The following is a 26000-nucleotide window of genomic DNA, read 5'->3' as shown; positions in this document are numbered from 1 at the left end:
CCTCAAATATATCAAATAGTACCCCTAAAATTACACATTTATATCCAAAATAAATCATTTACAAAAATTAACCATAATCATATATAATAAAATTAAACATTCTCCCTCCCCTTATCTTCTGTCTTACACATTTCCCACCATCTATTCTCCATTCAACTTAACATCTATCGATAAAGGATTCCCAATCTTTAATACGTTAGTGTAGAAATCTCGTGCTTTAAAAACTGTATTGAGAAAATACTTTCTTCCTTTATAATTCACTGTTAAGCCAGCTGGAACCTCCCATCTAAAATATATCTGATGTTTCTTAAGCTCATCCACTAAAATGGCAAATTCTTTTCTCTTTAACATTTTAGGAGGAATTTCCTTCATCATTATTATATCTTGTCCTAATATTTGAAATTTATTTTTATAAAATACTTGCAAAATTCCATACCTAATCTTCTTATTTGTAAAATAAATAACCACATCTCTCAGTAAACACTTCTGTCTTGCCAACCAAGAATTAACATGATAATTTTTTTCAATATTAACTTCAAAATCTTCTGGTTCCACTCCATCTATCTGAGCAAAGGCCTGAGTAAAAAATCTCTTTCAAATTTTCCTTCTTACATTCTTTTAATCCCCTCACCCTTATAGCATATTCCATTAATTTATATTGTAATATAACCCTTTCTTCATCTGCCCTATCTACTTTAACCTGAATATCATCTATTTTATTTTCTAAATTAAAATTAATTTGAACCTCGTCTATCTTCCTTTGCAAATCTAAATTAATTTGGTTAAGTTCTTCTAATCTTTCTTCGGTCTGAATACTAGATAGCAATAATGGCATAATTGATTCCTTTAATTTTTTCATCTCCCTCCTCTGCTATTCCACCATATCTTTAAAATCCAGTATTTCTTTCTCCATTTCATTAAATTTTTGATCTATTTCTGAAAGATGAGCCTCCATAAGCTCCTGTAAAAAATTCCTTAGACCTTCTTTGATATCTTCCTTTAATTTCCATATCTGAATTGAAGAAATTTCCAATATTTTAGAAGTAATTAAATCTCTTTGCTTAAAAGCCATTTTTAAACTAAGTAATACCAAGATGGAAGAAGAAGAAGAAAAAAGAAAAAAGAAAAAAGAAAAATTCAGTAAACTTTTCTTCTTAAACACTGTAATAAAAAGATAAAAAAAAGAGACAAAAAAAATTCCATTTAAAAAAATATATCGTTATATTCTTCTTAAAGGTTCCACACCAGCAATTGTAATAAGCATTTCCTTAGCTGTCACTTCCAATACACAAAACGCCATTTACTCCCAATACACAAAACGCCAATTCCTTTCATCATCTCCAATCTTGACTACGAATACATTCTCTGTCAGGGAGTTAAAATCTTCTTACAATCAAATGCCAACACTCCTGTTTCAACTCTGTCCGCGTTAGCAATCCTTCAGTAATCCATTTCAATCGCAGAGATGGACGCTGCGTTTTGTTCCGCCATTTGGCAGAAGCGTTCCAGATTCTGGAGCTTTTTTCGGGCTATAGAAGGAGCGTTCCCACCAAGCCACCAGACTCTCCTGGGGCTTTCCTGGGGGCTCTACTTCAGCCTGAATGCTCACCTCTCCCTCTTTGCCTGAGGGAAGAGGTTTTCAAGCCACTTGACAGCAGATTAACGCTGTCTGAGTGGCTCTACAGAATCACACAGAACTGGCGGTCTGAAATAGACCGCCATTAACGAAGCGGAGCCACCGGAAGTCGCTGGGGTCTCCCTTTTTTTTTTTCATAAAAAAGTTTTATTTTTACAATCATGTCAAACAACTCATTCAATGTACAGTTATATACAATTAGTCGGGCCTGCCCAGTCACCACCCCCCTTTTTAACACTCTTCCCTCTTCTACCTTCTTTTACTTTCCAGACCTTCCTCTCCTTCTCTTATCTACATCCTCTCCTCCCTCCACCCTACACCTTCCTTCTCCCTCTTCTACCCCTCTTCCTTCCTCTTCTCCTCTTTCCTACCTCCTACTCTCTCTTTTCTCCCTCCCCACCGTTCTAAAATGGTAACTGGGCAGACCCGACCCTACATTAATTATATTTATACATCTTCAATAATCCCTGTACATTAACCATCACTCCATCTCTAACCTCAACCCCCAATTTCCTCCCTTACCCCCACCCCCCACCCCGACTTCCCAGAACAAAATGCAGGGTATCAAAACTAACAATCATAATCTAAAATAATTCCTAAATTATAATCTCTAGTCTCTCCACACTTAATCACACTCTCAATTCCCCTCTCCTTCAAAAATATATCTAATACAAAATATTTCCTAAATTTACTCATATGCTATTCGATATTTTTTTATCTGATACTTCTTTTGAATATAATCAATCCACATTTTCCATTCTAAAATATATTTTTCTTGTGTATAGTCTTTCAAATAAGCAGAGATTTTTGCCATTTCTGCCAGATTTGATACTTTAAGTATCCATTCTTCAATTGTAGGTAATTCTTCTTTCTTCCAATATTGAGCAATCAAAAGTCTTGCGGCTGTTATTAAATTCAAAATCAATTTAGTCTCTATAGCTGTACAATCCATAATTATTCCTAGTAAAAAGAACTGCGGGGTAAACTTAATCTTCTTTTTCAAAATATTCTGCATGATCCACCACACTTTAATCCAAAATGCTTTAACTTTTTTACAAGTCCACCATATATTGTAATAAGTGGCATCTTCACAATCGCATCTCCAACATTTAGGCTGTACATTAGGATACATACATGACAATTTTTTGGGGTCTAAATGCCATCTATAAAACATCTTATAAAAATTTTCTCTCATATTTTGCGCTTGTGTAAATTTAACATTCCTCACCCAAATTGGGGGTCTCCCTTTTTGAAGATAAGAATGACTGTGGCTAATGACCATCAGTCAGGCAAAGAGCTGGTTCTAAAACAGCAGTCACCAACCGGTGGTCTGTGGACCAGTGGTGGTCCGCGTGAAAATTTTGGTGGTCCATGGAGAAATCTTCGTATTTTTGCCAGTCCACCCTGGTAGAGGAGCTGTGGCGCAAGCGGGCCGAAGCAGCCATTATGATGGCTGGAAGATGTGGGAGGGAAGCACTATTTGCACTTGCGCAGTATCAGCATTCCGCCTTGGTATATTTGCCCAGCTGGTGGCACAAAGCAGCCCTCATCTGCTGCCGCTTGGGACATGGAGCGGTAAATAAGAGCTGCAAAGAGACTGCCCCCCCCCAGGCGACATCCCCGGGGATGCGGGCAAGCCGGGCAGCAGAGTTTTCCCTCCGGCTGAGTAAGCAGCCCAGAGACTCTGGGAGGAGGAGGAGGCGGGCAGAAGCAGGGGGGCGGAGTGCTCCGGAGACAAGGCGCGCCAGGAAGGAATGCTGCCTGCTGCGCTAACATTGCAAAATTCAGGTGGGGGGTCAATACTTAATGCAAGACATCCCCCTTCGGCCCCATCCCCACACTTCTTCCAAGTAGCGGTGTTCTCTCTCTCTCTCTCTCATTCTCTCTCATTCTCTTTCTCTGTCTCTCATTCTGATTCTCTCCTCTCTCTCTCTCTCTCTCTCACTATTCTCTTTCTCATTCTCTCTCTTTCATTCTGTCTCTTTTTCTCTCTTTCATTTTGCGCAGTATCAGCATTCCGCCTTGGTATATTTGCCCAGCCGGTGGCGCAAAGCAGCCCTCGTCTCCTGCCGCTTGGGACTCAGAGAGGTAAATGGCGATTGGTCCGGGGAACAGCCAGATTTTGCTCTTTATTGCGGATGCCAAATCGGTTCCCTGCAAGCTCTTGTCTCACGTGGACCGCTCGCTGAAATGGCGTGGGAAACTTCAGCCAGGCTTTTCAAGAGATGGGAGCTTGCATGAGGCTGATCTGGCGTCTGCAATGGAGAGCAAAATCCGGCTGCTCCCCTGATCAGACACTGTTTATAGCTCCGAGTCCCAAGCGGCAGGAGACGAGGGTTGCTTTGCTCTACCAGCTGGGCAAATATACCGAGGCAGAATGCTGATACTGCGCAAAATGAAATAGAGAAAAAGAGACAGAATGAAAGAGAGAGAATGAGAAAAAGAACGAGAGAGAGAGAGAGGAGAGAGAATCAGAATGAGAGAATGAGAGACAGAGAAAGAGAATAAGAGAGAATGAGAGAGAGCGAGAACATCGTTTCTTGGAAGAAGTGCGGGGGTGGGGCCGAAGGGGGATGTCTTGCATTAAGTATTGACCCCCGCACCTGAATTTTGCAATGTTGACGCAGCAGGCAGCGTTCCTTCCCAGCGCGCCTTGTTTCTCCCAAGCACTCCCCCCCCCGCTTCTGCCCGCCTCCTCTTCCTCCTCCCGGAGTCTCTGGGTTGCTTACCAGGGGATGTCGCCTGGTGGGGGCACTCTCTTTGGTTAGGTTTAGGTTAGGTTTATTTGATTTTTATACCGCCCTTCTCCCAAGGACTCAGGGCGGTTTACAGCCAGAATAAAAACAACAAGATACAAAAATTAAGAACAGATTTAAAAACAAATATTTGAATTGGCTAAAAACTCTAAAATCCAATAAAAAAACCTATTTAAAAAACCATTAGGCCAGTCCTGCACGATGGAATTAAAACGTTTTCAGTTCGCATCGAAAGGTCCAGAGATCAAATGATGAAGGAAATTCCTCCTAAAATGTTAAGAAAGAGAAGAGAATTTGCTTTTTTAGTGGATGAGTTTAAGAAACATCAGATATATTTTAGATGAGAAGTTCCAATGGGTTTGTCAGTGAATTTTAGAGGCAGAAAGTATTTTCTTAATTCAGTTATGAAAGCGAGACATTTTTATATTAATGTTTTAAAGAGTGGGAATCCTTTGTTGTTAGATGCTAAGTTAATTGGTTTGGAAATGATGGAAAATAGAATGGGAGAGGGGAGGAATGTTTAAGATGTGAATATGATGATTATGGTTAATTTTTGGAATTGATTTGTTTAGGATATAAATTATAGGATTTTTGTTATTTGCTATTTGTATGGTATAAATCTATGGGATGATATTATTTAATTGTGAAGGATGGAAAGTGAAATTTATGAATTTAGATAATGTGGATGTAATGATTTTAACTGTTTACTGTTATATTGTGGGTGTAGTTTAAATGATTATTTGTTTTAATTGACACGTTTATAGATAGTAAAAGTTACGAAGTTAAGCTGGAAATATTGTATTTGAGAGATTTTATTCGAAATGATATTTGATTGATGGAGTAGTATTGGAAGATTATGACAATTGAAGAAATATATAAGTGATGAAAATTTGAATTTGAGAAGCTGGATTGTAATTTAAGAAATGGACTTATGAAATTTGAAGGAATATACAAGTGGGTGAAAAAAATTTGAATTTTAGAAGATGGACTAATTTTTAAAATGGACTGTAAGAAGAACGGACATTAAATGTTATGGCAATTGAAGAAATATATAAGTGATGAAAATTTGAGTTTGAGAAGATGGACTGTAATTTGAGAAATGGACTTATGAAATTTGAAGGAATATACAAGTGGGGAAAAAATTGAATTTGAGAAGATGGATTAATTTTAAAAATGGACTGTAAGAAGAAGTAATATGTGAAGTTGGTATTGTTTCTTTTCTTTTTTCCTTTTTATTATTCTTTCCTATCTCTTTATTTTTATTGTGAGGGGATCTAAAGTTTTAAATTTTTAAAGGTGAGAGGTTATGTATATTTTGTATACTTTAGCTTGTGATTGTTGGTCATAATACCCGGTATTTGCTCTGGGAAGTCTGGGGGGGGAGGGGGGGAAAGGGGGGGAGGAAATGATACATGGATTGATTATTAATGTACAGTAATTTTTGAAGATATGAAATTAAAATTTAAAATGATATTGGTGATGCTCGACTGCCATTTCAGAAAGAAAAGGAGAGAGGAGTAGAAGGAGGGAAGAAAGTAGGTAGGAAAGAGTAGAGAATGAGGAGGGGAATAAGAAGGTTAGATAGGGTGGAAGAAGGGAGGAGTGGAGAAGGAGGAGAGGAAGTAGTAAAGTGAAGGAGATGAAGGATGTGAAAGTAGTAGAGGGTTAGAGAGGGAGGTTGTGAAGAAAGGAAGTGGCAATCGGGCAGGCTTGAATCAGTAATAAATAAAAATTAATGATTAATGATGGATAATAGTTTGTACATAAATATGATGTTGGAAAATGGAAATAAAAATTATTTATTAAAAAAAAAAAAAGGTCCGGAGATCAAGGAGTTAGCGGATCCCTGGTGGAAGCTCGTTCCAGAGGGTTGGAGCCTCCACAGAGAAGGCCCTCCCCCTGGGGGTCGCCAGCCGACATTGCCTGGCCGACGGCACCCTGAGGAGACTCTCCCTATGGGAGCGCACTGGTCGATGGGAGGCTATTGGTGGCAGTAGGCGGTCCCATAAATAACCTGGTCCCATGCCATGGAGCACTTTAAAGGTGGTAACCAACACCTTGAATTGCACCCGGAAGACTACCGGTAACCAGTGCAGCCTACGCAGGAGAGGGGAGCCATGTGTCGCTCCCTCTATCACCCGCGCGGCTGCATTCTGAACCAGTTGGAGCCTCCGGGTGCTCTTCAAGGGGAACCCCATGTAGAGAGTGTTGCAGTAGTCCTGGTGGGACGTGACGAGGGCATGAGTGACTGTGCACAGGGAATCCCGGTCTAAGTAGGGACGCAACTGGCGCATCAGGCGAACCTGATAAAAAGCTCTTCTGGCGATGGCCATCGTATGCTCTTCGAACGACAGCCGTGCATCCAGAAGAACGCCCAGATTGTGGACCCTCTCTGTGGGGGCCAATGACTTGCCCCCCACAGTCAGCGATGGAGTCAGCTGATTATACCAGGATGCCGGCATCCACAGCCACTTGGTCTTGGATGGGTTGATTTGGAGCCTGTTTTTCCCCATCCAGACCCGCACGGCCTCCAGACACCGGGCCATCACTTCAACGGCTTTGTTGGGGTGGTTAGGGGTGGAAATGTACAGCTGTGTATCATCAGCGTACAGATTACACTGCACCCCAAAACCACGGATGATCTCACCCAGCGGCTTCATATAGATGTTGAACAGGAGGGGCGAGAGAACTGACCCCTGTGGCACCCCACACAAGAGGTGCCTTGCGGTCAATCTCTGCATCCCTGCCAGCACCGTCTGCGACCGGTCAGAGAGGAAGGAGGAGAACCACTGAAAAACGGTGCCCCCCACTCCTAACCCCTCCAACCGTCGCAGCAGGATACCATGGTCGATGGTATCAAAAGCCGCTGAGAGATCTAATAGGACCAGGGCAGAGGAACAACCCCTGTCCCGGGCCCTCCAAAGATAATCCACCAACGCGACCAACGCCGTCTCTGTGCTGTACCCAGGCCGGAAACTGGACTGGAACAGGTCCAGATAGACAGTTTCATCCATGTACTGAGGGAGCTGATGTGCTACCACGCTCTCAACAACCTTCGCCACAAAACGAAGGTTGGAGACTGGACGGTAATTTGCCAAAACAGCTGGATCCAGGGAAGGCTTCTTGAGGAGTTGTCTCACCATCGCCTCTTTCTTTTCTTTTTCTTTTTTAATAAAAAAGTTTTATTTTTACAATCATATCAAATAATTCATCCAATGTACAGTTATATACAATTAGTCGGGCCTGCCCAGTCACCACCCCCCTTTTTAACACTCTTCCCTCTTCTACCTTCTTTTACTTTCCAAACCTTCCTCTCCTTCTCTTATCTACCTCCTCTCCTCCCTCCACCCTACACTCCTTCTCCCTCTTCTACCCCTCTTCCTTCCTCTTCTCCTCTTTCCTACCTCCTACTCTCTCTTTTTTCCCTCCCCACCGTTCTGAAATGGTAACTGGGCAGACCCGACCCTACATTAATTATATTTATACATCTTCACTAATCCCTGTACATTAACCATCACTCCATCACTGGCCTCAACCCCCCAATTCCCCTCCCCCTTACCCCTCATCCCCCACCCCGACTTCCCAGAACAAAATGCAGGGTATCAAAACTAACAATCATAATCTAAAATAATTCCTAAATTATAATCTCTAGTCTCTCCACACTTAGTCACACTCTCAATTCCCCTCTCCTTCAGAAATATATCTAATACAAATTATTTCCTAAATTTACTCATATGCTATTTGATATTTTTTTATCTGATACTTATTTTGAATATAATCAATCCACATTTTCCATTCTAAAATATATTTTTCTTGTGTATAGTCTTTCAAGTAAGCAGAGATTTTTGCCATTTCTGCCAGATTTGATACTTTAAGTGTCCATTCTTCAATTGTAGGTAATTCTTCTTTCTTCCAATATTGAGCAATCAAAAGTCTTGCGGCTGTTATTAAGTTCAAAATCAATTTAGTCTCTATAGCTGTACAATCCATAATTATTCCTAGTAAAAAGAACTGCGGGGTAAACTACCATCGCCTCTTTCAAGGTGGTGGGGAAGACACCCTCCCTCAGAGAAGCGTTAACAATTCCCTGAAACCAGTCTCGTGTAACCTCCTGTGTGGCCAGTACCAACCAGGCGGGACACGGGTCCAACAAACATGTGGTTGCATTCAGCCTCCTCAGTATCCTGTCCATGTCCTCGGGAGCCACAGTGTCAAACTCCTCCCAGGTGACAACCTCAAGATCCACCTCCGCCATCCCGTCTGAATCTACCCAATCTGTGTCCAGCCCATCCCGGATCTGAGCAATTTTATTGTGCAGATATTGTCCAAAGTCCTCAGCACGACCTTGCAAGGGGTCCTCCCTGGCTCCCTGGGTAAGTAGAGAGCGGGTCACCCTAAACAAAGCTGCTGGACGGTTATCTGCCGATGCAATAAGAGCGGAGAAATACTCACGTTTCGCCACTGTTATTGCCACCTAGGTAGGTCTGAATATGAGACCTTACTAGTGTTCGATCAGATTCGGAACGGCTGGCCCTCCAACCACTCTCTAGGCGTCTTTTCCGGTGCTTCATCTCTCTCAGCTCCTCAGAATACCAAGGGGCCGGTCGAGATCGGCACCGGGTCAGAGGCCGCAAAGGCACGACATGGTTCAAGGCCTCTGCCGCAGCCCTTTCCCAGGCGGCGATGAGTTCTTCAGCCGAGTCGTGAGCTAGGTCCTCAGGAAATGGCCCAAGCTCCGTCAGAAACCTCTCCAGGTCCATCAGGCACCTGGGACAGAACCAACGCATTGGTTCTGTCTCCCTGCGGTGTGGGTTGGCGGTTCGAAAGTCCAGCCGAAGGAGCGAATGATCAGACCATGACAAGGGTTGAATGACTAAATCTCTTACTTCTAGATCATTCAGCCATTGTCCGGAGACAAAAATTAAGTCCAGAGTGTTTCCCCCAATGTGAGTGGGACTGTTAACTAATTGGGTCAGGTCCAAGGCCGTCATGGAAGCCATGAACTCCCGAGCTGCAGCAGATGCTTCACTGAGCGATGGCAGGTTGAAATCCCCCATAACCATAAGTCTGGAGGTATCAACCGCCAGTTCGGCTATCACCTCCAGCAGTTCGGGCAGGGCTGCTGTCATGCCGCAAGGAGCCAGGTACGTAATCAGCAGATCCACATGTTTCCCCTGACCCCACTTCACAAAGAGGGATTCCCATCCGGCTATCTGAGGTAGTGACCTCCCTCGGTCGCAGACCCTCGTTAATAATAACCGCCACCCCTCCACCCCTACCCTGGGCCCTCGGCTGATGAAATGCATGGAAACCTGGTGGGCACATTTCAACTAGGGGCACCCCCCCTTCCGTGCCCAACCAGGTCTCCGAGATGCCCAGCAGGTCCGTACCCCCCTCTTGTATAAGGTTGTAAATAAGGGGGGCTTTGTTTACAACAGACCTGGCATTGCACAACATCAGCCGAAGGTCCAGGCTCTGAGGATCCCAACCACCCGGGGAACGGGAAAGGTCCAAAGGACCGGAGTGCGAGATCGTTCGCAAATAACGCTCACGCACTCCCCGAACATGATATGGTCCCCCGCTTCCGCCATATCTGCCCCTCCCAATTACCGTGCTGATGGAATGGCCCTCGTGGAATCGAGCACCTGCCTCCACCTTCGCCTCCGAACCTATAATGTCAACGACGCGAGCCCTCGTAGGATCTGGCCATATCCCAACCCCAACCCCTGTCCCAGGTGGGTTTCCCCCCAAACCCAATCTCCCCCTCCCTCCCCTCCCATTAAAACGCAAATTTAAAAAGCCCCTAAGTTCTCTCTTTGCCGCATGCCACCTCTTGGGATTCCAAAATCCGTCATAAAGGTAGGCCCTCGATAGCGTGGAGGGCCAAATCTGCAAGAGGGGGGAATCTCGCAGACCAAGAAGATCCGCCGCCGAGTACATATGCATTTCGGAGAGTGGTGAATAGTCCCGTCTCAGCCGGTCAAGATGGTAAACCGCCAGTTCTCCGGCTAGGAAACAATAATGGAATTCAGTCTTGGGTGGGAAATGATGTTTACAGTAGCCACCACCCAGTCCAGCCGTTCACCACAGCCACAACCATCTCCAACACCACCACTGTTGCCTCGGTAAATCACAGTCGCAGACACGCCGCCGATGGAAAAACCTGAGGCTCTGTAAGGCTCCATGGGTGGTCCATGGATGATCCATGGGTGGTCCATGGGAGAGGGGGGAGCCTGTAAAATCCATGGGCTCCACAAGGGTGGTCTTGTCACTGCCATCGCCACCATCGTCAACTAAGGACCAGCAGCAGCGGTGAAGCCACGCTGCCACCGCCGGGGGTAATAACCCCCCGCTGCCACCATCGCTGCCACCACCGCCACCACTCCCTGCCGACGCCGACATTGATGCAGCCGTCGATGTCAATGTCATTTGCCCAGCCCGGCCGACCAGCCGGCCATCTGGAAGAAGGACCCCGCCATTGCCGCCACCACCGCCGCTATCGGCGGAGACCACAAAGACCACAAAGACCACGTAAACCGCCGCAACACCAACGCATCGCCGCCATCGAGGACACTGCCCTGCCACCGCCACCATCCTCGGTCTCCGTCGATGCCATCCTCGGTCCCCGTCAATGCCATCCTTGGTCCCCGTCGATGCCACCGCTGCTGTCGGCACCATCCACCCGGGCGCCTGACTGGGCCAACCCGGCCGCCAACTAGGCCGACTAGGGCCGCTGGAAACCACCCCTCATTGCTGACCTCATCTGGGGCCGTCCAAAGCCAGCCGCACTCCCCACAGCTGCAAAATCGTTCCTCCAGCCGGGCCGGGGACCCAAGATGTCAAAGTGGTCTCCCCTGGTCCGGACCGGCTGGGAAGGGTCGTCGCTCCATTCCCCATCAACAAAAACGCGGCGCCATCTTGGGCATATGCAGAAGAAGTCTGCAGCTCTTGCTCGAAGCCGCCTGGCTCTGAAAGGGACACGCAGAGAATTGGAATGAGAGAGAAAGACAGAATGAGAGAGAAACAGAATGAAATAGAATCAGTGAGAGAGAGAATCAGAATGAGAGAGAGAGAGTGGGGGGAGAGAAAGAGAGAATGAGAGAATGAGAGGGGGGAGAGAAAGAGAGATGACAGAATAAGTGGGAGACAGAGAAAGAGGGTGGAGAGGGGAGAGAGAGAAAGTGAAAGTGGAGGAGAGAGAGAGAAAGGGGAGAGGAGAGAGAAAGAGTGGGGAGAGAGAGAGAGAAAGAGAGAGGAGAAAGAGAGAAAGAGAAAAGAGCGGAGAGGGAGAGAGAGAGAAAGGGGAGAGGTGACAGAATGAGTGGGAGAGAGAAAGAGGAGGGAGAGGGTAGAAAGAGAGAGGAGAGAGAAAGAAAGAGAGGAGTGGGGAGAAAGAGAGAAAGGGGGGAGGGAAAGAGAGATGACAGAATGAGTGGGAGAGAGAGAAAGAGAGGGGAGAGAGAGGGTGGAGATAGAATGAGAGAGAAAGAGTGGGAGAGAGAGGGGAGGGGGGAGAAAGCAGGAAAGAGAGAGGACGGACAGTGCCTGAAGGACCCCATCCTGTCACTGGGAGTCCAGGCGCTTCAGCAAGCGGCGCGCTGGATTCGTATTAGTGGTCCCCGGGATTTAAAATTATGGACTTGGTGGTCCCTGAGGTCCAAAAGGTTGGGGACCCCTGTTCTAAAAGATCTCGTAGATTGTGCTTAGTGGTTCAGCTATAGCAGTGGAAAACTTTTTCAAGAAGTATGCACATAATCCATCAGGGGTAATAGATAGAGATGGTCTGTAAAATCAATACATATCAGATTGTTGCAATTAGTTGTGGTACGATTTGGAAATGTGGGGCATGAGCCATTGCTGTTGATAAAGACTGAACTGAAGAATGTGTTGAAAAGATTGGCCTTAACAGCTTCATCATTACAGTCTTTCCTGTTAGGCCCTGTTGTGTCTGCGCCCCCCAAGCCAGGCCTGCTGCCAGAAAGTGACTTGGACAGTGAGGGGGAAGGGCCGTCAGGACTTACCTTGGGTAAGGACTTACCTCAGCTCCAGGAGCCAGAAACAGGCGAGGTGGAAGAGATAACGAGGCCTCCATCCTCTGACTCTTCCCCCCCCCCACAGGCTATGCCTGCAGACCCAGCTGACGGCAATCAGGCTTGGTTTCGTAGGCAGGAGAGGAGGGAACAACAGAAGCAAGGGTGGGGCAGGCCTAGGAAGTGCTGAGTCATGGAGCCACACCCCACAGGCTATAAAAGGCAGCCAGAGCTGCTGTGTCTCTTTGTAACAGGAAAATCTACTGATTAAAAGCTGAAGTTTGTTTCTAGGTGACTCACCAGCGTCGTGGAAGATAACGGAGGCTCTTGGCAGACGCTGGCTATTCTGCTGCCAGAGCTGATAGTGACGGCTAATTAAGCCATCATTCGGACGGAGGCAAGGGAGGACAGAACAGGCCCTTTTAGGGGTGACATAGTTTTTGAGTCTTTAAATTTGGTATTTATGAAATTATAGAAGGTGGGGGTGGATTTTGTGTGCAACAGTTTTTCCTCTTGTTTGCAGTAGTAAGTGGTGCATTCTGCCTTTATCTGATGGCATAAGGTTTTGTAGTGGCTTTTAAAGTTAGCTACCTAGCCAGTTTTGTTTTTTCGCCAAAGATATTTTTTTTTATTGGAGCTTCCTTATTGTTATGGGTAATTTGTTTTTTTCTGGTTTTGGGGGTTACTATTGGTATGTATAGTTTAATGACTCTTTTGATTTCAAGCAAAAAAAGTGTTATAATGGTCTTCGGCAGTATTAGAGCCAGTGAACAGAATTTGCCAATCAAGAGATGAGAGGTCGGTAGCTATGAGATCATAGTTGGCTTTTTTAAAGTTATAAATTTGGAGTCCCATCATTATGACCTTCTTTGCAGGGACGTAAATTGATACAAAATCAAACATGCTGAGGTCACTGTTAGAAAAAAGTTCTTTTATTTGTAGTTCATAAATTGTGTTTAAACTGTTGCAGAAGATGAGATCAAGGCAGTTGTTGACTCTTGTGTTATTTGTTACTAATTGATCCAATCCCAGAAGAGTAATGGTATTGTACAGAGTTGTATATATAGCTTCAGTTGTACATTTGTTTAGGGTCAAATTAATTAGAGGTAGAATGAAGTCACCAAGAAAGATAATAGGTTGTGAGCAGGAGGCTGCCCACGTTAATAGTGCAGTAACTGTATTTTTCGGAGTATAAGATGCACCTTGTTCCCCCAAAAAAGAGGGTGAAAATCTGGATGCATCTTATACTATTTACGGGCTATTTACGGGACCGCCTACTGCTACCGAATACCTCCCACCGACCCGTGCGCTCTCACAGAGAGGGACTCCTCAGGGTGCCGTCGGCGCAACAGTGTCGTCTGGCGACGCCCAGGGGAAGGGCCTTCTCTGTGGGGGCTCCCGCCCTCTGGAACGAACTCCCTCCGGGACTCTGTCAACTTCTGGACCTCCGAACCTTTCGTCGCGAGCTTAAAACGCATTTATTCATCTGCGCAGGACTGGGTTAGTTTTTTAAATTTATGGGTTTTAATTGGGGGTTTTAAATGGGGTTTTAAATTGTATCTAAATTTTTAGGCCGTTATTGAATCAGTTTTTTATATAGTTTTTAATTTGTATTCTATGTATTGTGTTTTTTATTGGCTGTGAACCGCCCTGAGTCCTTCGGGAGAAGGGCGGTATACAAATATAATAAATAAATAAATAAATAAATAAATACTCTGAATGTAGCCCCGCCCAGCTTCTCAAACTGAGGTTTCAGAGACTGAAGCTTCCAAACAGAGCTTCAGAAAAGAAGGCCCCAAATAGAGCTTCAGAAAAGAAGCTCCCAAACAGAGCTTCAGAGTCTTTTTTTCTGAAGCTCTGTTTCAGAGGCTTTCAGATGCAGAAAAAAGTTTTTTCTAAAACAGAGTTTCAGAGGCAGAAAAAAAAAGCAAAAAAAAGCAAGGCACAGAGCTCACAACCAATGAACCTGTCGCTAAAATTCACCTCTGGGAACAGCTGGGAGGCCAATCCACTTGCCAATAAGCTTTTTTCTTATTTTCCTCCCCAAAAACTAAGGTGCATTTTATACTCTGGTGCGTCTTATACTCCAAAAAATACGGTAGCTTGTTTGCATGATTGAGTTCGTAATCAGGGGCTCTGTAACATAGTAAGAAGTGAAGTCCATCTATTTATGGACAGATCGCAGATGATGGTCTCAGGAAGAGCAACCTCCTGTTTAACTTGAATCTTTTTCAGATCTAGGGACTTTTTATAGAAAATGGCAATGTCACCCACTCTACAGCTTTCATGATCAGATCGGAAAACATGATAGTCACGTACTGTAGTAATGGAGTCTGGAAAGGATATATTCAACGACATCTCGCAGACAAAGATTAGATCAAAAAAGACCGCATTTAGTAGTAGTAGGAATTCAGGCATTTTATTTGCAAGGCTTCTTACATTTAGTAGCTTGCATTTAAGGTCTGTAGTGGTGGACCTGGAAGAACTTGGGGGTGTACATGCCTAGTTTTGATTGTTGGGGGAGTTAGTGGGACATGTGATGTGGTCTTGCGTTTGATACAGTCAGCGTGTTAGTCAATGTATAGATCTGTCTCACTGTGCTCCAGGGTCTTTTAAGCTCTGAGTGGAGTTTGCAAGCATGGGCACGTTGTAGTATTGACAGGTCGAGCCGTGAGCAAAGTTTCTTATGATTAGTACTGCTTTTTACGAGTGAGTTTAATGTGTAGATGAATTTGCGTTTTTTGGTTTCACTCTTGCAAACGATTCTACAGAAGCATGGGGCCACCAAGCTGTTGTTTAACAGATTTAACAGATTAACAGAGTTGGAAGGCACCTTACAGGTCATCTAGTCCAACACCCACCCACCCCCGCTCAAGTAGGAGACCATACACAATTTCTGACAAATGGCAGTCCAATCTCTTCTTGAAAATCTCAAGTGATGAAGCTCCCACAACTTCCGAAGGCAAGCCATTCCATTGGTTGAGTGTTCTCACTGTCAGACAGTTCCTCTTTCTTTCTAGGTTGAATCTCTCCTTGGTCAATTTCCAACATTTATTCCTTGCTTGGCCTTCAGGAAAGCCAAACAAGGCTTTGGAAAATAGCTTGACCCCCTCCTCTCTGTGGCAGCTCCTCAAATATTGGAACACTGCTATCATGTCTCCCCAGTCCTTCTCTTCACTATACTAGCCATGCCCAGTTCCTGTAACCATTCTTCATATGTTTTAGTCTCCAGTCCTCTAATCATCCTGGTTACTCTCCTCTGCACTTTTTCCAGAATCTCAACATCTTTTTTATAGCGTGGTGACCAAACTATATTCTACTCTAGGTGTAGTCTTACTAGGGCTTTATAGAGTGGTATTAGTACTATCTTCTACATACGTCCACCACATATGGTAATATGAGCCCGGTATCTGATGACATTTCCAACATTTTTCGAATTTATTCTTGAACATTTTGGCTATTCTCATCGGGCGTAGATGCCACCTGTAAAGCATTTTATACAAATTCTCTTTATATGCAGTTGACATTGTCATTTTAAAATTTTGCAACCACAATTTTTGCCATTTCTCTAGGTCAATCCCATGTCCAAAATTTTTCCCCCAGGCAATCATTGTTTCTTTAACTTGTTCTTCTTCCAGTTTAACCTCTAATAAATATCCGTATAATTTTTTAATTACGTTTTCATCAGTACCTGTCAAAATTTTATCTAAGTTAGTCAATTTATTGTAAAAAACTTCTGTCTTAAAATCTTTATCATATCTAGAATGTATTTGCAAGTAAGAAAACCAATTCATCTTTATATCTTGTACTTCTAATTCTTGCATAGATTTAAGTTCACCCTTTTCATTCAATAATTCACTATATCTAACAATTTGTTCCTTTCTAAATGTTATTGAATATGAGAATGCTTCAATAGTTTATAACCAGACTGGAATTTTTAAATAATGTTATCTCTTAATCTTCTCCCAATTTAATAACAAGGCCTCTCGTATAAAATGTCTTTGAAAGTTTCCCTATGTTTTTACTTCCTTATACAGCGTGCCATCCCCACAACAAATCATGTCCTTCTAAAGTCAAAATTCTAGTATTTCTTAGCATTATCCATTCCCTGATCCACATCAAATTTGTTGCTTGATAATATAATTCTCAATTAGGCAATCCAAAACCTCCTCATATTCTAGCATCTTGCAACAATTTTAGTTTTATCCTCACTTTTTTACCCTGCCAAATATATTTCAGCACTATTTTATTCAATTCTTCAAAATATTCTTTCCCCAACCTAATTGGAATTGTCTGAAACAAATATAAAATTCTAGGCAATATATTCATCTTAATCATTGATATTCTCCCTATCAGTGACAGTTGTAAATTCTCCCACTTTTCCAAATCTGTCCCTATCTGTTGTTTAAGTTTACTATAGTTATTCTCTTTAAGTGTACTACATCTTGCTGTTAAATATATTCCCAAATACTTGACCTTACTTGTGACCTGCATCTTTGATAGTTCCGCCAGCTCTTCTTTTTGTTTTATTAACATATTTTTTGTCAAAATCTTCGTTTTATCTTTATTTATTTTCAAACCTGCTACTTTTCCATATTCTTCTATCTTGTCTATCAGTTTAGTTTTTGATTCTAATGGATCTTCAAGAATAAAAACCAGGTCATCAGCAAATGCTTGCAATTTGTATTCTTCCTTTTGAATTTTCATGCCTTTTATATCTTTTTCTTCTCTAATATTTCTATTTTACACCTCTAATATTAACACAAACAACAGGGGTGACAGTGGACAGCCTTGTCTTGTTCCTTTTTTTATTTCAGTAGGCTCTGTCAGTTCTCTATTTATCATTACTTTTGCTGTTTGTTTATGATATATGGCTTCTGTGGCTTGAATAAACTTTCTACCAAAGCCCATCTGTTCCAGCTGTATTAACATAAATTGCCAATTCACATTATCAAAGGCTTTCTGTGCATCTAGAAATATCAAAGCCATTTGCTTTTCAAGGTGTGCTTCATAATATTCCAAAGTATCCAGAATTATCCTCATGTTATCTTTAATCTGTCTTTTTGGAAGAAACTCATTTGATCAGAATGTATAAAATTATTTAGATATCTTTTAAGTCTTTCTGCCAATATTGAAGCAAAGATTTTATAGTCTGCATTTAACAGTGATATAGGCCTATAATTCTTGATTTGTTGTTATTCCTTTGGAATAAGTGTAATATACGCTTCTGACCATGACTTAGGTAATTTCTTCTTTGATGTGACTTCATTCATGACCTCTAACAATGGGAGGCTCAACAACTTCTGTAGTGTCTTATAATATTCAACTGGTAATCCATCTGGGCCTGGTGCCTTTCCATTTTTTTGTTTTTTGAGTGCTTCAAATAATTCCATCATCATTATATTTCCTTCTAACATCATTTCTGTGTCTTTAGAAATCTGGGGTAGATTCGCTTTCTGCAAGTATCGTTTAACACTTTCCTCCTCTATATTCTCTTGCTCATACAATTTGCTGTAAAAATCTTGTATATTTTTTTCTTCTCTTCATTCCCATATCTAATTTGTCCTTGGTCATCCACTAGTCGTATTATTTTTCTTGATTCTCTCTCTTTTTTCAGTTTGTATGCTAACCATCTACCTGACTTATTAGCATCTTCAAAATAGTTCTGTTTAGCACTTCTATTTTTTTGCGCTAAATCCTCTTTTTCTATTAATCCCATTCTATGTTTAATTGTGTCCATTTTTATTTTAAAGTCCTTTTTTGTGGAAATTTCTGTAATTCTTTCTCAAATTTCTTAATAGTCATCTTCTAGTTTTTTAAGATTGTCTTTTCTTAGTATTTCTTTTTCTTGTATAGTCTATAATCAGACCTCTAGCATAGGCTTTCATTGTGTCCCATATGTTTTGTATTGATGTGTCCTCTTTTCTATTTTCTTTTTTTTTAAAAGGCAATTTCTTTCTTCATTTTCTGTACAAATTTCTTTTCTTTTAAAACTGTGTTATTTAAGGTCCATCTAGATTTTCTCCTTTGTCATTGGCTTATGGTCTGCCCAGGTATTGGCCTCTATATCAATTTCTTCTATATTAGAAGACAATTCCATTGTCATCCATATCATGTCTATTCTAGACCACGATAAATGTCTATTTGAATAAAAAGTATATTGTCTATTTTTTACATTTCTTTCTCTCCATGCATCTTTTAAGTTTATCTCCTCTATCATTTTAAAAAAGGATTTCGGAAGAATCTTTCTACTTTGCTTTGTTGTCTTCTGTGTATTGTAATCTAATTTCTCATCCACTATACCATTGAAGTCTCCCATCATGCAAATATTTTCATAATCCAAATTGATTATTTTCAAATGTAATTTTTTATAAAAATCTTCTTGATTATCATTTGGAGCATATATTGCTATTAAAAGTATTTTCATGTTATTGTCTGTTATTTGCACTATCAAAATTCTTCCATCTTCATCTGTTTAGACTTGCTCTGCCGAGATTGTATCTCTTATATATAGAGCTACTCCTCTTTTCTTACATTGTGGCAGTGAAGTAAATATTTTCCCTAATTTTGGCTGTACCAATAATTCATGTTGCTTTTTGATATGTACTTGTAGACAAATTATATCAAATTTTAATTTTTCTAATTTATGGAATATTTTTCTTCTTTTGGTAGCTAAATAAGTCCATTTATGTTTTATTATAATCAATTTTTTCTCTTCCATGTTCATATTTTATAAGATGGGTTTATTGCTCTTGTCAATCTCAGCTCACTTTGTTCTTTATATTCCACATTACCACCCACTGCACCTTCTTCTTTTTCAGTCATTACTGGGAATTCTTCTTGTAATTCAATCAGTGAGTCTTCTCTTCTTGTCTCCACTTCTTCCTCTCTGAGGTACTCTGCCCAGAATGCTTTGGCTTTATCAATTGAATCGATTCTATATTTTTGTTGTTGCCATGTAAACACCAAGCCTTCTGGTATCAGCCATCTGTTCACGCCTTTCTGCAGTAGTATTTTAGTGAAAAAATGATATTATCTTCTCATCTCCCTCAATCTTCTCGGTATTTGCTTCAGCACCACAATTTCCTTGTCCTTATATTTTAATGCTTTCTCTCTTGCAATCTACAATATTTGTTTTTTAATTTTTTAGTGAATCTTATGTGGACTTCTCTTGGTAACTTATTTCTCATTGCATATCTTGTATAGACTCAAAATATCTCATCTCCGCCATCCATCATCTTATCTTTGGTGATTTCTAATGCTTTTGCTAGAATTTTTATCATTTTTTCTGCCAAATTTTCTCCCTTTTCTTCTTCTATATTTTGAAATCTGAGTTAGAATTCTGATCTGTCCATCTCCCATCCCAATATTCCACTCTTAACTCATTCAACCTCATCTAATCTACTTTCAATGTCATTGATTTTTTATCTCTTTGTTCTTACTTTTCCTCAATTTTTTGTAGTATATCCTTATTTTTTCTAACATTTGATGTATATTCTCCACCTTTTAATCTGTTTTCTCTGTTCAATATTCTCCACTATTGTTTGTATCTTTTGGATTCCTTGCCAAATCATCTGTAATGTCACTTCCTTCTCCTTCTTTCGTTCCTTTTCCTTTTCCTGTTGTAGCATCATCTGTATCAATCGTTGTCCTCCAGATGGTGAAGAGGAGGGAGTCGATGTGGTAGAACCAACAGCTGTTGCCTTTCTACTCATCTCTGTAATGTAGTCTTCAGGTTCTTCTATACCTTAATCCACTTATATGTAGGACAATTATTCTCCCAACTAACAGCAAAAAACGGAAAGGCCAAAAAGAGAAAAAAGAAAAACATGAGAGAAAAAAAGAAAAAAGAAAACAGAAAAAATCTTCAGACTCTTGTATGTCTTAATCCAATTAACCAAAGAGGAGGTTGACCATATTCAGTCTCCAATCAAGGGAAAAAAATCGATGGGAAAAGGAGAAAATTTCTTTTGTAGATTCTCAAATAAAATTTATAGCTCTCATTCCAGAGTCACTGCAATCTTCTATTTTTTAGTTTCAGACTCCTGCCACTGATAATTTCCCAGAAGAGCACTTGAATAAACAATCCTGCAGACAGTCTTTGATGCTCTCCCCACTATTTTATCTAGAATAGGCTCAGAGTCCTTGAAATATGCACATTTGTTACTTTCTTAAACCAAAGCTTGGCTGTAAACCGCCCTGAGTCCTTCGGGAGAAGGGCGGTATAAAAATTCAATAAATAATAATAATAAAATAATAATAAAAAAAGAGAAAAAGAGAAACAATATTTCCAATCCAGTAGGTGGCAGTGTTACCTATTTTCTCCACTTTCCCTCCTTCTCATATCCAGTACACAATACACAAAAGAATAAAAATAGAGAAAAAAGAAAAGATAAAAAATAGACAAAAACAGAACCAAAGAGAAATTATTCTAAAAAGGCACTAAGAGTAGGAAAAATAAAAATAAAACAGAAATCTTGGGGGCTTCCAGTTTGGCTCCGCTTCGTTGATGGCAGTCCTTTTTAGACTGCTAACCCTGTAGTCTGTAGAGCTGCCAGGACAGCGTAAATCAGCTGTCCGGCAGCTTGTAAATCTCCCTTTCAGGCAAAGGGAGAGATGAGCATTCAGGCTGAAGTTGAGCCACCTGGAGAAGCCCCAGAAAAGTTTCTGGAGGCTTGAGGGGAGTGCTCCTTCCAAAGCCTGAAAAAAGCTCCAGACTCGGAGGGCATCTGCCTTTTGGCAGGAAAAAACATAGCGTCCAATCTCCGCGGCAGAAATTGATTTGTGATGGATTGTAACGCAGACAGAGCAGAAACTGGAGTTCTAGCATTTGTTTGTAAGAAGACTGCAAGCCCCTAATAGAGGATACATTTGTTGCGAAGATAGGAGAGAAGAAAGCAAATGGCATTTTGTGGAATGAAGCAAATGGCGATTTGTGTATTGGAAACGAAAGTTAAGGAAATACTTATTAACAGCTAGTGTGGAACTAGGAGATATACAAGAAGATACTGACTAAATGGAAGAAATGAGAATTTTATGATTTATATTTTTTCTTCTTCTTTGGGATTATAGTGATTTAGAAGAAAAGTTTTTTGAATCTTTCCTTTTTAACCTCTTAAAAGGGGGGGAAATGAAAATGATACATGGATTGGTTATTAATGTACAGTAATGATTGAAGATATGAAATTAAAATTTGAAATGATATTGGGGCTGCCCGATTGCTATTCCATAAAGAAAGGGAGAGAGGAGTAGAAGGAGGGAAGAAAGTAGGTAGAAAAGACTTGAGAAGGAGGAGGGGAATAAGAAAGTTAGAAAGGGTGGAAGAAGGGGAGTGGAGAAGGAGGAGAGGAAGTAGTAAAGTGAAGGAGATGAAGGAGGGGAAAGTAGTAGAGGATAGAGGAAGGTTGTGAAGAAAGGAAGTGGCAGTTGGGCAGGCCCGAATCAGCAATAAATAAAAATTAATGATTCATGATGGATAACAGATTGTACATAAATATGATGTTGGAAAATGGAAATAAAAAAAATTATATATAAAAATAAATAAATAAATAAAACGGAAATCTTCAATCCAGTCCAGTCCAGGTTAAAAAAATAAAATCATCCGTAGACATCCACATATAAAAATAGGTTTAAAAATAGGGGAAAATACCTTAGACTCAGGTTTAATTCTGCTGTTTCATCTTCTGTCTTCAATTTTAACTTCCTTTTAATCCCAGGGTGTTCTCTCTAATAGTCTATTTAAAAAAATTTCTCTCACCAAGCCCACACACTTTCTCTCAATCTCTGCCGTTCCAGAGCTGTCCCAACTTCAGCAGCTTTAACGGCTGCCTCTTTGCCGCCTGAATAAAGGGCTTCTCCTGATAAACCAGGGACTTTGCAGTGTCCCTGGGATCAACAGGATTTGCCCTTCTCTATCACCGTCCAAAATGGACCATCCAGCGGCAAAGATACCGACGGCGATCTTGGAGCTTCAAGATCGCCCGTCAAACCGTCATGACGTTATCTCCGCCCTCTCCAAGATCCATCTGGATCTTGAACCTATTTTCTGGGGTGTTAGCTATTCCTGCCAGCTTAGTATCATCTGCAAATTTGGTGAGTTCCCTTCTATTCCCTCATCTAAGTCATTTATGAAGTTATTGAAGAGTAGTGGGCCTAAGACAGAACCTTGTGGCACCCCACTGCTTACTTCCCTCCATGTAGACTTAGACCCATTAAGGACTGCTCATTGAGCACGGTTTGCCAGCCAATTGTGAATCCATCTGATGGTGACGCTGTCTATCCCACTTTTTTCTAGCTTATGAAGAAGTAGGTCATTGTTCTTGAACTGTGGGCTGTTGCAGGTAATGTGTGTGTGTGTGTGTGTGTGTGTGTGTGTGTGTGTGTGTGTTACTCGCATATATATATTTATATATATAAATATAATAGATATGAGGATATACCAGAGAACAAAGTTTTTTTGTCTTTAATGTTAATACCTAATAATTGTGTACTTTAATGTACAAGGAATTTCATCTAGTAAAAATGCAGTTAAATCCCTTGAATTTCTTTTTGCATGTTACATTTTTTATATAAGAATTTACTAGATAGAAGAGTTTTGATTATTTCTTTTGTTTTGTGTTAGTTTGTTGCCCAACCAAACTGTCAACAGCTACTTGCCTCTCGTTGGTATGATGAGTTCCCAGGCTGGAGGAGACACCACTGGGCTGTGAAGATGCTGACTTGCATCATTGTTGGATTCCTTTTTCCCGTATTCTCTGTCTGCTACTTGATAGCTCCCAAGAGCCGACTGGGACTGTTCATCAGGAAACCATTCATCAAATTCATCTGCCACACTGCTTCCTACTTGACTTTCTTGTTTCTTCTTCTACTTGCCTCTCAGCACATTGACAGGTCAGATCTGAATATGCAAGGGCCTCCACCAACCATCGTTGAATGGATGATCTTACCATGGGTCTTGGGTAAATATAAATATAAAATAATATAATATAAAGTAAAATATTAATATTTATAAATATAAAATATAAAGGTAAACCAAATATATAGTATTTGGTTTATGTATTCCTTTAATATTTGTGTTTGGAGTAATTGACTTACACAAGAGAAAGGTGATGCAGATCATTGGAAAATTTCAAATTTTTAATTACATATTAGTTCAATAATACATCTGTAGCCATTCAGGACAATAACATTCAATTCAAATCAAAATTGTTTTTAAAGAACTAGCAGAAACTGGTGTAAGTCAATCATTTTATTATTCCCATCCCAATGTAATATTTATATCCAAAACATGGTGAATACCAATTAAGAGTTATAACAAACAAATGTATTCAGTCATGAGTGTTTTCTTTTGTTAATGATAGTATCAGCAATCAATAGCTCAGAATTTGCCCATGAATGTTAATCCTTAACTATTTCATACCTTTATTATATATTTTAGAACTGGCTTCTCTTTGTACAATTTCAGAGTTTAGACCTAATTCTATTCTCTATTCTGTATTCTCACGAAAAAAAAATAGCCATGTTGGAGAGAATGGGGACTGAAATAATTTGTGCCTCTTGGAACAGAATCTTTGTTTATTATATTTATAGGTCACCCATCTCACTGTTGGAGCAACTCCTGGCAAGTTACTAACTATTTTTAGAAGAATAGACAACTTTCTTTTCTCCTAATGTTCTTTCTTCCTTGAAAAATGAACTTGCTGTTTCATTAATATTATAATAATAATAATAATAATATTTTAATTTGTATACCGCCCTTCTCCCGAAGGACTCAGGGCAGTTTACAGCCAAGATAAAAACAGTAAAGACAAATACAATACTAAAAACATACATTAAAAAACTTATTAAATTTGGCCCAATTTTTAAAATACAATCAATCCCGATAAAAATTAATAAAATTAAAACCCATAAAATCAACTAAAAAATTAAAATTCAAGCCAGTCCAGCAAGATGGAATAGATAAATCTTAAGTTCGCGGCGAAAAGTCCGAAGGTCAGGTAGTTGTCGAAGTCCAGGGGGAAGTTCATTCCACAGGGTAGGAGCTCCCACAGAGAAGGCCCTTCCCCTGGGGGCCGCCAGCCAACATTGTTTGGCTGACGGCACCCTAAGGAGTCCCTCTCTGTGAGAACGCACAGGTCGGTGGGAGGTACCAGACAGCAGTAGACTGTCCCGTAAATATCCCGGTCCTAAGCCATGGAGCGCTTTAAAGGTGGTAACCAATACCTTGAAGCGCACCCGGAAGACAACAGGCAGCCAGTGCAGTCTGTGTAGGATAGGTGTTACATGGGAGCTCTGAACCGCTCCCTCTATCACCCGCGCAGCTGCATTCTGGACTAACTGGAGCCTCCGGGTGCTCTTCAAGGGGAGCCCCATGTAGAGAGCACTGCAGTAATCCAAGCGAGAGGTAACAAGAGCATGAGTGACTGTGCCTGATCTTCGGACTTTTCGCCGTGAGCTGAAAACGCACCTATTTATTCAAGCGGGACTGGCCTAAAAGTTTTATTAAATTTTAATTGGGTTAATTTATATTTTAAGGTTTGTTAAATTGCTTTTAAATTCCGGCCACCTTGTAATATGTTTTGTTTTAATTTTGTTTTAATGTGTATATTGTGGATTTTTTTATATGGCTGTACACCGCCCTGAGTCCTTCAGGAGAAGGGCGGTATAAAAATCGAATAAAATAAATAAATAAATAAATAAATAAATAAATAAATAAATAAATAGGGCATCCCGGTCAAGGAAGGGGCGCAACTGGCGAATCAGGTGGACCTGATAAAAAGCTCTCCTGGAGATGGCCGTCAAGTGATCTTCAAAAGACAACTGCCCATCCAGGAGAACGCCCAAGTTGCGCACCCTTTCCATCGGGGCCAGTGACTCACCCCCAACAGTCAGCCGCGGCTGCAGCTGACTGTACCGGGGTACCGGCATCCACAGCCACTCCGTCTTGGAGGGATTAAGCTTGAGCCTGTTTCTCCCCATCCAGACCCGTATGGCTTCTAGACACCGGGACAGTACTTCGATAGCTTTGTTGGGGTGGCCTGGGGTGGAGAAGTACAGCTGCGTATCATCAGTGTACAGTTGGTACCTCACCCCAAAACCACTGATGATCTCACCCAGCGGCTTCATATAGATGTTGAACAGGAGAGGCGAGAGAATCGACCCCTGCGGCACCCCACATGTGAGGCGCCTCGGGGTCGATCTCTGCCCCCTTGCCAACACCGTCTGCGACCGGTCAGAGAGATAGGAGGAGAATCATTGATAAATGGTGCCTCCCACTCCCAAACTCCCCAGCCGGTGCAGCAGGATACCATGGTTGATGGTATCGAAAGCTGCTGAGAGGTCTAATAGGACCAGGGCAGAGGAACAACCCCTGTCCCTGGCCTTCCATAGATCATCGACCAACGCGACCAAAGCCGTCTCCGTACTGTATCCGGGTCGAAAGCCGGACTGGAACGGGTCTAGATAGACAGTTTCATCCAGGTATTTATTTATTTATTTATTTATTTATTTATTTATTATTTATTTATTTATTTATTTATTTATTTATTTATTTATTTATTTATTTATTTATTTATTTAT

General features: G+C 41.3%; 1 protein-coding gene across 1 annotated transcript in view; it reads left to right on the top strand.

The window, feature by feature from the left end:
- The window catches only part of TRPC4 (transient receptor potential cation channel subfamily C member 4), a 471854-nt gene that overhangs the window by 233727 nt on the left and 212127 nt on the right, over positions 1-26000 (top strand). The window contains exon 5 of the mRNA XM_058166773.1: positions 23044-23380. Coding sequence (XP_058022756.1) covers positions 23044-23380 — 337 coding nt within the window. The remainder of the gene's footprint in view (positions 1-23043; positions 23381-26000) is intronic.

Source organism: Ahaetulla prasina, chromosome 2 (assembly GCF_028640845.1).
Source record: "Ahaetulla prasina isolate Xishuangbanna chromosome 2, ASM2864084v1, whole genome shotgun sequence".
Taxonomy (NCBI): domain Eukaryota; kingdom Metazoa; phylum Chordata; class Lepidosauria; order Squamata; family Colubridae; genus Ahaetulla; species Ahaetulla prasina.
This window is presented reverse-complemented; position numbering and strand designations above follow the sequence as displayed.